This window comes from Pristis pectinata, chromosome 6 (genome assembly GCF_009764475.1).
Source record: "Pristis pectinata isolate sPriPec2 chromosome 6, sPriPec2.1.pri, whole genome shotgun sequence".
NCBI classification, from domain to species: domain Eukaryota; kingdom Metazoa; phylum Chordata; class Chondrichthyes; order Rhinopristiformes; family Pristidae; genus Pristis; species Pristis pectinata.
The window spans coordinates 29,590,318-29,603,508 of NC_067410.1; the positions used below are offsets into that span (position 1 = coordinate 29,590,318).

The window sequence follows — 13,191 nt, forward strand, 5'->3', positions numbered from 1 at the left end:
CCAAACTCCACAGAATTGCATTCCTTCACTTTGATTATACAGGGAAATTGATATGACTATTGAAATCCAAAGGGCGGATAGGCCCTCCGTCGAGCTAATGGACAAAGTATGGCAGTCCAGATGAAGGGTCTTGACCTGAAAATTCCACAGTTCAGTACCCTCCACAGATGCTGCCTGACCTGCTGAGTTCCTCCAGCATTTTGTTTGTTGCAGTCTCTGCAATCTCTTGCATCTCCAAAGTATGGCTGTTGGAGCCCTCAATTAATGAAGGCTGTACTGAACATGTGAACATAATTCACTTTCTTTTGATTGTCGTAAACAGATAAATGTAGCATGGTAAATAAATTATAAAATATTTGTTAGACTGCTTACTGCAACCTTTTAATATTCTTTTTGATTGAAATGCATTATTTTACAGCATATTATGTAGGCCTTCAATGGGAGGTCAAATAAAAATCTAAAATACTGCAAAAATTCAGTAAGTCAGAAAGCCTCCATGGTAAGAGCAACTGAGTTAATGTTTTAGTTTGAAAGACCTTCCATCTGGAACATTAACTCTGTTTCTCTTTCCACAGATGCTGCCTGCCCTGTTGAGTTTTTCCAGGACTTTCTGCTTTCATTGTAGATAAGTTTCTATAGTCTCAGATCAATCCTCCATAAAAAGATCCTGAAGAAGGGTCCTGATCCAAAATATTGACTGCCTACTTTTCTCCACGGATGCTGCCTGGCCTGCTGAGTTCCTCCAACATCATGGTGTTTTTTTATCTCCATAAAAAGATGCCAGTTTAAGAACTTGGTGCCATATATGATCTGAAGTGCACCGGTTTAAAGATTTTGGTTATTAGAAAGCAGTTTGATGATAAGGCTCCTATTCTTAATTGTTATTTTAATTCCATTTGGCAAGAATCAGTTATTCAAACATCATCGAGTTAATATTTTAATAGCAACTAATTTTGAACAATCTAAATAGTTATGTGAGGTGTTTTGAGGGTAAGATTATATAAATGACTCATACTGCAGATTGATGCTTTTTGAATGTCTGATAGGAGAAGCAAGTTAACAGTGTAAACCAAGTTACCGAAATCTACATCCTATCTATATGAATACATGAAATGAAACATTTTGGTGATTTCTCATCCCAAATTCTAGTGCATTGTTTTGGCTATTTTCTGCTCCTGAGAAGGTAATATTTATTTATTTAGTCAGTCTGCTTTCTCTATCAATTGTCTTCCTTGCAGTTCCTTACAGAATTTCACAAAGTTATGTCTGATTTCTCATCTGCCTAGTCTTACTGCCATCCAGCTGTCATGCTAATGATGCACTTCACAAATGCAAGCGAATAAATCTGACATTCCATAAATGACTGCTGAGAAACTTACGCAATTACACAGCAATGATTTTGTCTATAGTTAAGTATTTATCCATTTCGCAAAGGATTTAGTGTCAAGCACAAAAACTGTGCGAGACAACCTTTGCTTCAGTTTGCAGCTATACTTCATTAGCTACATTACAACCATGCATAAAAATCACAGAAGCTGCTTTCCTTCTCAACAAGTTTATAATCAGGATCTAGACTACAGTAGAATACCTAAAGGAGAAAAAGAAGCACTTGAACACAGAGATAAAGGAATTGTGAGGTGAGTATGCAGCCAATAATTACGGTTAAATTTTGAAAAGTCCTATCACTGCTATGCTGTAAAACTGATCAGAAATACTTATTTTGCTTTGATATGTACCTGTATCATTATTTGTTTTGCTACTTCAGGTGAACATTAATTAACATCAAACTTCATTGTAACTTTATATATCATGCATTTAAATGTATCTTTGTGAAAATTTGTCATATTTGCATATTATTGTGATTTGTAATCCTGTCTTCATCTTTAGTCATCAGAACACCCGCCAAAATACAAGTGAATTTTTTTATAACAACTTCCTAGTTCAATAAAATGCTGTAATGCACTAAAATAATCCATTTTATCGGAAATGCTAGTATATGAATCTGAATTCAGTTCTATAATTTTTCAAATCTGTCGCTTAGCATTTTTAATGTTGACTTATAAACAGTTAGTCCAGTAGCTATCATGACATATTTAGTGAGTTATAATTAAAATTCAGTCCATAACACTTGAGAAAGTAGCTATTGTTTAATCTTCTAGCAGAATCAATCTTTGTGATGGTCATTCCTCTTAATCACTATTTAGAAATGTATGCTATAATAATTTTGATGAAGTGATCTTTTATTCAGAATCACTGTATGGTTACAGCAAGAATGGAAAGCATTTGATCCATCAAGCCCATACCATTTCTAATGCAAAGCAATCCAACTCTTCCTATTCCACTACATTCTCCCCATAGCCTCCAAATTCTTTCCTTTCAGATACAGCCCCTCCCAGGGTTATGAACACCTGATTAATGAACATCCTTACATACAAGCAAGCTCCCATAAGTATTATTAAATTCAAATGAGAGCAGGCTGCCGGTTTCACTGCAGGAGGCCACTTAAGACAATTGCTTTGAAAATTGACTAGCAGTCACTTCTATTCATACTTGTGCAACAATACTCTATGAATGTGACACCAACTGATACTTCAAGCCCATCAAAACCAGCCATTGAGCATGGGACATTTTGATTCTGTACATTGTAACTAAGCAGGGGAAGACAATAAATAAATGTTCATGTTAATTGGCCCTCATCAACAGCATTCATTACAATACCATGAAGGTATGGTCACCATATCCAGTGATTTTGTGTATTTTCTTGACTTACGGACAAAATCGACATGGATGTTTATAAAATCTAAACCCATTTGTAACCCAGGGACGGACTGTACTCATCCAGCTCCCTTTAAAGCACTATGATTGTATCAGCCTCCACTATTATCCCCGGTAATGCATTCCAGAACTTAACCTCATTGTGTAAAATTATTTTTCCACAAGTCTCTGTTGGTTGTTTTACCAATCACCTTAATCTTGTTTGTGGCCACTACACTAATGGAAATAGTTTCTCTCTATTGACCTATTTTAAGTAAATCCTTGCAACCTCCTCTGTTCCAAAAACAATTCCAGCTTCTCAAGTTTGCCCAAATAACTTTTTTGAAATGTCTTCCACACATATGCCAGTGTCTTTACATCCTTCCTAAGGTGTGGTCCCTGGAACTGAATACAATACTCCAGTTGTAGCTGAACCAGTGTTTTATAAATATTCATCATGATTTCCTTGCTATTGTGTTCCATGTTTCTGAAGATCCCATATGCTTTTATAACCACTTTCAATGAACTATGCACACCTCCCTAGTTCTCTCTGTTCTTGTACCCTTTTTAGAACTGTGTCTACTTTATATTTCCTCTTCACACTCCACTTACCCAATTATAACACTAATAAATCATAACAGCTTTGATAATTATATAATTACGAATGTAAGAGTTGGGTTGTCACGTTGAAGCTGTACAAAGCATTGGTCAGGCCTCATGAAGTACTGTGTACAGTTCTGGTTGCCACCCCACAGGAACAATGTGGTAGCATTAGAAAGAGTGCAGAAGAGATTCACTGGGATGTTGCTTGGATTGCAGAACTTTACTTATAAAGAGAGCTTGGATAAGTTGGGTTTATTCTCAATGGAATGTAGCAGGCTGAGGGTGACCTCAAAGGGGTTTATAAAATTATCAGCAGCGTAGATGGGGTCAGAGTCTTTTTCCTAGGGTTGGGAAGTCTAAAACTAGAAATTTAAAGGAGATCTGAAGGGCAAATTTTCCACGCAGAGACTGGCGGCTATATGGAATGAGCTGCCAGAGGAAGTGGTAGAGCCAGATACAATTACAATGTTTAAAAGGCATTTGGTCAGGTACCTGCATAGGAAAGGAGTAGAGGGATATGGGCCTAATGCGGGCTAATAGAAGCAGCATAGATAGGCATCATGGTTAGCATGGGTGAGTTGGGCCGAAGGGCCTGATTCTGTGCTATACAACTCCTATAACTATATGATGAGAATTTCTCAGCATTAAATTTAATTTGCCACCCATCTGCCCTTCTAGCAGCCTGTCTATAAATCCTTGAAATTGATAACCATCCTCCTCACAATTCACTATGCCTCCAAGTTATGTGTCATCCACAAATTTGGAAATTGACCCCCGTACACTTAATATATATTAAGAAAAGCAGTGGTCTTCACTGCTCCAATCCAAAAGGCAACTTTTCACTATCTCTCTCTATATTCTATCACTTAGCTAATTTTCCAGACAAACTGCTACAAACCTTTTTATTCCATGTCTTCAGAATTGATGACAAGCCAATTATGTGGCACCTTATCAAAGACCTTTTGGATGCATATATATATAACTGTTTTTCCTTCATCAACCATTTCTGTTACCTCATTATAAATTTCCACCAAATTAGTTACACATACTCAACCAAGTGTCTGCTAATTTTGTTCCTGATTATTGTTTCATTTAAGCTATGGCCCATGTCTACATTCAAGAGGAGATCCATCAATATAAATGTTATATCTTTAAACCAAAGAGAATTAGACACTTCCTAAAATAATGAAATTTGATTGATTTGTTTTTTAAAAAAGCCTAGCTTTCTCAACAAAATCTTCATCCATCACACAAAACTTTAAAAGCTAGGAAGAAATAAAATGCCTCCAAGCATTCTCCTAAATAAAATTCCCTTCATCAAAATGGAGACACAAGAAAGACTGCAGATGCTGGATATCTGGACCAACACACAAAAAATGCTGGAGGAATTCAGCAGGTCAGACAGCATCTATGGAGGGAAATGAACAGTCAACGTTTCGGGCCGAGATCCTTCATCAGGACTGGAAAGAGAGAAGCCAGAATAAAAGGGGGGTGGGGGAGGAGCATGAGCTGGCAGGTGATAGGTGAATCCAGGTGAGAAGGGGAAGACCCTTTACCTATCACCCACCAGCTCGTGCTCCTCCTTCTCCCCCCGCCCTTTTTTATTCTGGCTTCTGCCGTCTTTCCAGCATTTTTTTGTATGTTGCTCCATCCAACAAAATATTACCTTTTCATCTGCATCTGCAGTCTTCTTGTGTTTACCTTTTAATATTTTGCATTCATATTTCCTAATTTCATGAAATCTGATAACAAACTTCCTCAAATCCCAATTATAAGTATTAACTAACGAATTACTGTTTAATAGCTATTCATCAAAATTCACTAATGTAAATGTTGCTAATCCTTTGAATTTTAAAATGAATTTGAGTTGATTGCCATTTTGTTTAGTTTTAAAAGAGAGCTATGTTTGTCCAATCTGTACTTCTAAATGTATGAAAAAGCAAAGTTCCCAAGTTAATTACAAAATGTATTAAAGCTATTTAATTACCAAATCTTCCTTGTTAAGTTCTCCACTCTTCCACACCTTTTATACTGTGATCAGACTGATGGAAGATGCAACTCTACTGATCATGAGCAGACTAACAATCTTCCCCTTGAATACAAATTAAGCAATGATAAAATATTCTAGTCAATGCTCTTGTTGAAATTTGAATAATTATTAATAAGCATTAATAATAATTTTAAATGACGATCATAACTGTGATTTAAATTTGGCCCTGCTGAGGGCCAAGCATTTCCAAATTATTGTACTTCACTCACAAATTAGCTGCTCAGATTCTCACTACCCATTATAAAAAAGGCAACTGTAGTATAAACACCTCTGCAGATTTTCTTTACTGGAATAAAAAAAGCCCTAAAATATCAATTCCATGTGTTGAAAGTGAAAGTCAGCTTCTCAGTAATCAGCTGGTTAAGTGTAAAAAAATGTATCAAATTAACTTTTAAATTAATAGAAATAGCTAATTGAAAATAATGAAAGCTACAATATTTGGAAAGTTGGGAGAGTAACATGACTCCTAATCATTTTTACCTACTCTCTGCTGCAGGCGGCACAGAGATGCATCCACCAGTCTCGTCAAGGCTCCAGTTTTCATTCCGGAAGATGAATTATCCATAGAGAGTGGCTCAGAATATAGCGAAGGCAAGAAAAAAGGTCTTATCAGTAAAATGCGAAAAACATTAGAAAGATTTGTAGGACATCACTACCAACACAAACAGTTAAAAAATTTCAACAAGAAAATTGAAAGAAACTGTAGAAGTGGTAATTCAAGAACTAGAAACCTCCCACGATTTCCAGTAAAATGTGATCATTTTCTGAGAACTAGCAAGATCACTGACTCACCACAGAAGTTCCTGGGAAAAAAAACACCAAATCGTCTCCAGAATAGTGATTCATACTCATTCAGATCCATAGATAACACACCTTCCACAACGCAGGCCAAACAATTGGCAAATATTGATGAAAATAAGATACTTGCAACATTCAAGGCTAAGCTGCAAAAAACAGGTTTGTATTCAGGTGTACAGAACAACTAACAATTAAAAAGAGGAACTGATCTGTTTACATAGTCAAATAACAGAAATATATTATTGCGAGCCTGAGGCAGATTCCCACCTGCTGGTCTTTCACCAAAGAGGTTGAAATTCTGAGTTAACTTTTTAGTCAGTCTCATATGTTGATATCGTTCAGCTGATCCAAAATGGTGTTAATCAAATACCAAAGTGGTCTTGGTTCAGAGACTTTCTATAATACAGAAAAACATTAATGGCACTTTTCGAGGCATGCTTTGTCTTCCCTTTTGGTGCCACGATTTTGTAAAATGAAAAAAGTTGATTTTAAAGATTTAGTTAAAACCTCATTCTGTAGGTTTTTATTTACATCTAAAAGGTGAGGTATTCTGAAATTCCACCAGCAAAACTGATGGCACCTCATTCCCATGTTTGCCTTTGCTTTAAGAGTACCATTGAAGCAGCCAATTTTACTCATATTATGGAGCTGCTTTTGTAGTTATTATGAAATAGTATCCACAAGGGTGACAACAGAGTAGAAACATAGTTTCTTAACTTCTTTTTCTTGTATCATTAATCTTTTTCTCTTTGGAAATGAACTGCAAAGATCAAATTCACAAGTGCATTCTGTGATCTGCAGTTCAGTTCTGAAGCCACCAGATGCCAGACTTACACACTGGGAAATCTGTTTTGCTCTGTCCCAAAATTTCACACATCACTTTAAAGCAACTATTTAGGAATTCTGTTGAAAGAAAAGTTTCTCACATTATTGCAATACATTCATTGATTATTTGAATCTTCAATGTCTAACTTTATAGTAGGTTTTGTGCACTGAAGGATGCAGATGAAGGCAGATCAGTTCAGCAACCTGCATGGTTCTACCTAAATGAAATGTATTATAAGCATTAACTTTGCTACATAGTTAAACTAATTCTAAGTCGACTTACTTAAAAAAAAATTGGGAACTGCATAAAAACATTTATGGCAAAATGCAGATCTACAAAATAAGGAGAGCCGTTCCATCAACCCTCCACCTCCAAGCCATCCTCCAGTTACAGAATTTCCTAGAATGTCCTAAATTTTCATTTAATTTGTTCAAACCTGTAAGCCCTTTCCCTACTATTGCTAGGGGGAAAATGACTAGCCTCTCAACTCTTTGCTGCCATTCAATTAGATCACAGTTAATGGGTTTTTCAACTCCATTTACCCAATACTTCATATTCCTTACCATCTTAACCAACAAAAATCTTCTGTTTCATGTCTCTGATATTGTTAACTAATAAAAATCTGTAAACCTCCACCTTGAAAATTCAATTGGCAAAGATTATCAGAGATCTAGTCATCATGTTGTACATCCTGATGAGTGTCCTTTACAAACTTTCCATCAGACCAGTGAAAGATTTGCACTACTTGCATATTTATCTTCTTTCAAATCCTTCATGGCTTTACCCAATCCTAACCATGATCTCTTCTAGTCCTAAAAGACGGCATGTTGTTTGTATTCCTCCAATTCTAGCCTCCTGATATCTCCAAATTAATTACAACCCCATTGCCATCCATGCCTCCAGCTGCCAAGACCTCAAGCTCTGGAACACTCTCAAAATTTCCCTTAATATTTACCTATTGGTCCTCCTTATGATACAGTTTAAAACCTAACACAATGATCAAGCTTTTGGTCTAGCTTCTAGCGTGGCTCATGTGGCTCAATGTCATAAATGTGCCTGTAAAGCAACTTGAATGTTTTGCTACATGAAACGAGCCATGAAAGATGTTATTAATATGCACTTCAACCTTTTGGGAGAGAAAATTCTGGATTCCCACTGCTTGTTACGCAATGAAATTATTTTTCACAAGTTGAATGCTCTGTATTCTATTGCATCAGATCTAAAACTTACTGCAGTTTACCTTTCAAACCCAACAAAATCCACATACATCAGATATCACACTGTCAATTTTATTTTGCACCAATGATGTCACCCCCAAAATACTGAAAAATTATTGCATAGGTGTGCACTTCTTGCACACAAACTTTACTTCCAAAATATTGATTTTGATCTAGTTTATACGTAAACAGTTCTCATTAAATTTGTTAGATTAAAAAAGTTACAATGTAGATGACCTCCAGGTATCTTGAGGCCCTCTTGAGCAAGGTTCTGAAATCTTTAACCCAACTTTCCTTGACAACTTGAAAAATAATTTGCATTGATCAATGGATCATAGAAATTTACTAGAAATGTATAAATCTGAGGCAACTTTCTTTGCAGCAAGAATCCACGTTGATGTGGATGTTGTGGAGGCAGAAACAGCAAGTATTATTGGCAACAATCTAATTGTGAGGTCACGTCGCATGTCCCGTCGAGTGTCTGTTACAAGCCTCTCTGCTGATCAGCAAAAGGTTTGAATAATTTGCATATTAACATGGAATATGAGGCTTACAAGTATTCTTACATCTCTTAACAATTTATATTCAACTCATTTTAGGTAGTCAACACAAACAAAAGGCAGTACTTTAAAATATTCAAGAAGAAAAAGAAAAAAGAAATGGTTCAAAACAGACATTCTTTTTTAACAGTAGGAAAGCTTCAAGCACAGGTAAGCATTCAATTTTTCCAAATGCATCATTTTTATTTTGCACAGTCATACTGTTCTGCAAACTACAGGAGGACCAGAAGGCAGGCAGGGGGACGTGGAAGTTGAACGTCAAGCTGCTGACCCCAGAGAGCATGGAGGAACTAAAGAGGGATTACGCAGGTTGGAAAACCGTGAAACCCCTCTTTGACGCCCCTGTGCACTGGTGGGAAGCGACAAAGGAGAACATCAAGAGGTTCTTCATCCGCAGGGGGGTCCAGAAAGCAAGACAGAGCCAGAGGGAACTGATCCAACTCCAGACAGACTTGCAGCAACTCCTCCTCCTGCAGTCGAGGGGGGTGGATGTGAGGGAGGACCTCCGAGATGCAAAGAGCCAGCAAGCCCAGCTCCACGGCTCCGAATCCTCCAAGATTATCTTCCAATCCAGGGTTCGCTCCGTGGAGCAGGATGAGACGTGCTCACGTTTCTTCTTCCAAAAGGTGCACTTGGGGAGCTCTGTGATCCACAGCCTTAAGGAAGAGGACGGCTCAGTAGCATCCTCGCAGACGGACATATTAAGGATCTGCAGATCCTTCTATGCCAGTCTGTACAACACGAAGGTCACAGACAGCACCGCCTCCCAGAACTTCCTATCCTCTATCACAGAGGTCTTAGACGACAGCAAGCGGGGGAGTCTGGACCAACCACTGACCCTGGAGGAGCTGACTGGCTCCGTCCGTTCCCTTGATTCGAATAAAACTCCCAGAAGCGACGGCTTACCGGTGGAGTTGTACTCGACTCTGTGGGACTGGATGGACCCAGTGTACAATGCTATGCTTCAGTCTGGCAGTGTGTCAGATTCTATGAGGAAGGGCACCATCACCCTCATCTACAAGCAGACGGCGGACATCAGAAATTGGAGACCCATCTCACTGTTGAATGTGGACTATAAGATCCTGTCCAAGGCCATCACCAACAGGGTCAGGTCTGTTCTGGGACAGGTGATCCACCCGGACGAAACCTGTGCTGTACCTGGCAGGAAGATCTTTGACAGCCTCGTGCTGCTCAGGGATACCATCGCCTACGTGCAGGACAGAGGGGTGAACACCAGGCAGGTCAGCTTGGACCAGGAGAAAGCCTTCGACAGGGTATCACACACGTACATGCTGGACGTGCTCTCCAAAATGGGCTTTGGGGAGGGAATCAGGAATTGGATCCAACTGCCCTACACAGACATCTGTAGCGCAGTCCAAATCAATGGGTGGGAAACAGACAGCTTCCCCATCAAGTCTGGAGTCAGGCAGGGCTGCCCTCTCTCCCCTGTCTTGTTTGTGTGCTGTATAGAACCCTTTGCCGAATCCATCAGGAAGGACGAGAGCATCAGAGGGGTGACGTTGCCAGGCAGTGGGGGCACCCAGGTGAAAACCTCCCTGTACATGGACGACGTCGCCCTCTTCTGCTCAGACCCAAGGTCAGTTCGCAGATTGATCAGCATCTGCGACCGGTTTGAATTGGCATCAGGGGCCAGAGTCAATCGCGTGAAGAGCGAGACCATGCTCTTTGGCAACTGGCCTGACCGATCCATCGTCCCCTTCACCGTCAGGCCTGACCATCTGAAGGTGCTGGGGATCTGGTTCGGAGGGGCCAGGGCATGCAACAAAAATTGGAGGGAGCGGATTGGGAAGGTGAAGCAGAGACTGGGACTGTGGGAACGGCGCTCCCTATCGATAACTGGGAAGAACCTGGTCATCAGGTGTGAGGTGCTCTCAGGGCTGCTGTACTTGGCGCAGGTGTGGCCTATTCCTCGCTCCTCTGGCTTGGGAATCACCCACACCGTCTTCCGGTTCATCTGGGGATCCAAGATGGAGCGGGTCCGACGGGCCACCATGCACAAGTCCCTGGACAATGGGGGTAAAGGTGTCCCCAGTGTCGCCCTCCTCCTGATGACCACCTTCATCTGTGGCTGCATCAGGCTGTGCGTGGAACCCAAGTATGTGGGCACCAAGTGTCACTACGTACCGAGGTTCTACCTGTCCCTGCTGTTGCAAAGAATAGGCCTGGCCCCATGGCCACACGGCGTCCCAGTCAGCTGGATGCTGCCGCGCTACCTGTCCTTCGTGGAAAAGTTCTTCCAGACCAATACCTTTGACCACAAGTCCATCAGGCAGTAGTCAGCACGGAACATCCTGCAGGCACTGCAGGAGAAGGACTCAATGGATACTGTGGGGTGGTTCCCCGAGCAGACTGTCCAGACCATCTGGCAGAATGTCTCATCGCCAGAACTCACCAAGCACCAAGACCTCGCTTGGCTGGCAGTGAGAGGGGCCCTCCCAGTCAGATCCTTCCTGTATGGTTGGAACCTCACTCCCAGCGCACACTGCCCCCGGGAGGACTGTGCTGGGGACGAGACGGTCGCCCACCTCTTTGCGGGCTGTAGGTTTGCGAGGAGGGTGTGGCAAAAGGTGCAAGGGTCCTTGTCAGGGTTCATCCCCAGCAGCAGCGTAACAGAGGATTCTCTGATCTACAGGCTGTTCCTGGGGACACACACAGAGACTGACATCAACTGCTGCTGGAAGGTCATCAACTTGGTGAAAGACGCTCTTTGGTCTGCCCAAAACTCGTTGGTTTTCCAGCACTGCGAGATGTCCGTAGGGGAATGCTGCCGGCTGGCACATTCCAGGCTGCAGGAGTACATGCTGAGGGACGCACTGAAGCTGGGCACAGCCAACGCAAAGGCTCGGTGGGGAAGTTCTACAGTTTAGGGTTCTTCTGCCACTGGAGAGGGAGGGGCGGGGACAGGTGAGAAAGCCCCTAAATATTGTAAATACAGGACCGGGTAGCTTCCAGGGAGCCACACATGTGGCATCGGTGCTGTTTTCTATATAAAAAGGTAACACTAATGAATGATCTGTACAAGAATGTAAAGGTTTGCACTGTTTTGTAATTGTATATAGTTTGCCTATTATTATGAATAAAGTTTATTTTGTAAAAAAAAGATATTGGATTAGATTTTATGCATTCATGTATCTCAGGGTGAGTGAACAGAAGGTATTTATTTCTCTTGTCAAATAATATCTTTAAAATTTTTTCAATCAGGTAAATGATTTAATAGAAACGGCTTCCGACAAGTCATTGAAGTTACTGGCTCAAAGGCATGCAGAACTCCAGCAGTGTGAGTACCTAGGAGATGAAATTCTACAATCATCTAAACAGTTTCAGCGTGTTTCTAAGAAAAGTGCCCGAAAGTACAAATGGAAGAAGTGTTTACTCTGTGGATGTTGCTGCTAAATCAGCTTCTTAATTCTTGTAACATATTTTTGAAAATAAATGTCTCTATTTATTGTTTGCTTCAGGACTACCATTGTGAATGGTGGCATAGTGATTAACTTTCTGATAAATCCATAACTCTAGACAAATGATTCAGATTCATGATAGTCATACCACCATAATCACAAAAGTTAAAATCAAATCATTAATCTGGAGTAAGGAAGCTAGTTTCAGCAATGGAATAAAACTACCAGATTGTTGTAAAACTGCATCTGGTTTACTAATGACCTTTAGGGAAGGAAATCCACAATTCTTATGTGGTTCTACCCTACACGTGATTCTACATCCACAACGTGGTTAAGTCTTTACACCATTCTGACTTGGAACTATATTGATGTTTCTTCATTATCTCTAAGCCTAAGCTTGAAGTTTCTTATCCAACAGTACTAAGAGACTACCATCACCAAAAGGAGTGCAGGGTTCATTTTCTTTAGAGCAATAAAAGTTGTGCAGTAAATGCTGGCCTTGCCAAATCCTGTAAAATGAAAGAACCCATTAAATTAATATGCAAGGTCATATATAGACTTGCTATTCAAGTAGTACTTTTATACTATAATTGAACCAGCAAAAGGAATCAACAGAGCTATCATATGATCAAATTTGCAACACTGAAAAAACATTTGTATTACTTTCCCATAAATTTGGCTGAACAATTTTAGTCCCTTTCCACAAAACTGGCAATCTCACCTACAGGAAAAAAGTTATGCATATATAGACTTGGTTAGAGGCATGACGTTTCATCAGCATCCAGATGAAAATAAATTGTCTAACTTCAATGGGAACAAAAGTTCAGATATAAACATTTTAATTTCTTGCTATGTAATAGCAGCTCATTTGAGGAATGTCATGTATCGCTATACATTTACCTAATGTTTTCCATATCTATTTAAATAACTATGCTGTGTTTTTTTTTATTCTGGGCTGATCAAC

At 40.0% G+C, this 13,191-nt stretch overlaps 1 protein-coding gene across 1 annotated transcript; it reads left to right on the forward strand.

Moving 5' to 3' along the window:
- The first annotated feature begins 1,515 nt into the window (after positions 1 to 1,515).
- Positions 1,516 to 12,339, forward strand: LOC127571341 (putative uncharacterized protein C3orf49). Its single transcript, XM_052017629.1, has 6 exons — positions 1,516 to 1,637; positions 5,904 to 6,364; positions 8,631 to 8,761; positions 8,848 to 8,958; positions 12,031 to 12,179; positions 12,288 to 12,339. The coding sequence occupies exons 1-6, from the start codon at positions 1,516 to 1,518 to the stop codon at positions 12,337 to 12,339; spliced, it is 1,026 nt and encodes a 341-aa protein (XP_051873589.1).
- The last annotated feature ends 852 nt before the right edge of the window (positions 12,340 to 13,191 follow it).

Excerpts from the sequence above, each read along its gene's own strand:
- LOC127571341 (XM_052017629.1), top strand. The coding sequence starts at position 1,516 with ATGCATAAAAATCACAGAAGCTGCTTTCCTTCTCAACAAGTTTATAAT. Across the intron at positions 6,365-8,630 it reads GGCTAAGCTGCAAAAAACAG|CAAGAATCCACGTTGATGTG; the intron begins GTTTGTATTCAG and ends CTTTCTTTGCAG. Across the intron at positions 8,762-8,847 it reads TCTCTGCTGATCAGCAAAAG|GTAGTCAACACAAACAAAAG; the intron begins GTTTGAATAATT and ends AACTCATTTTAG.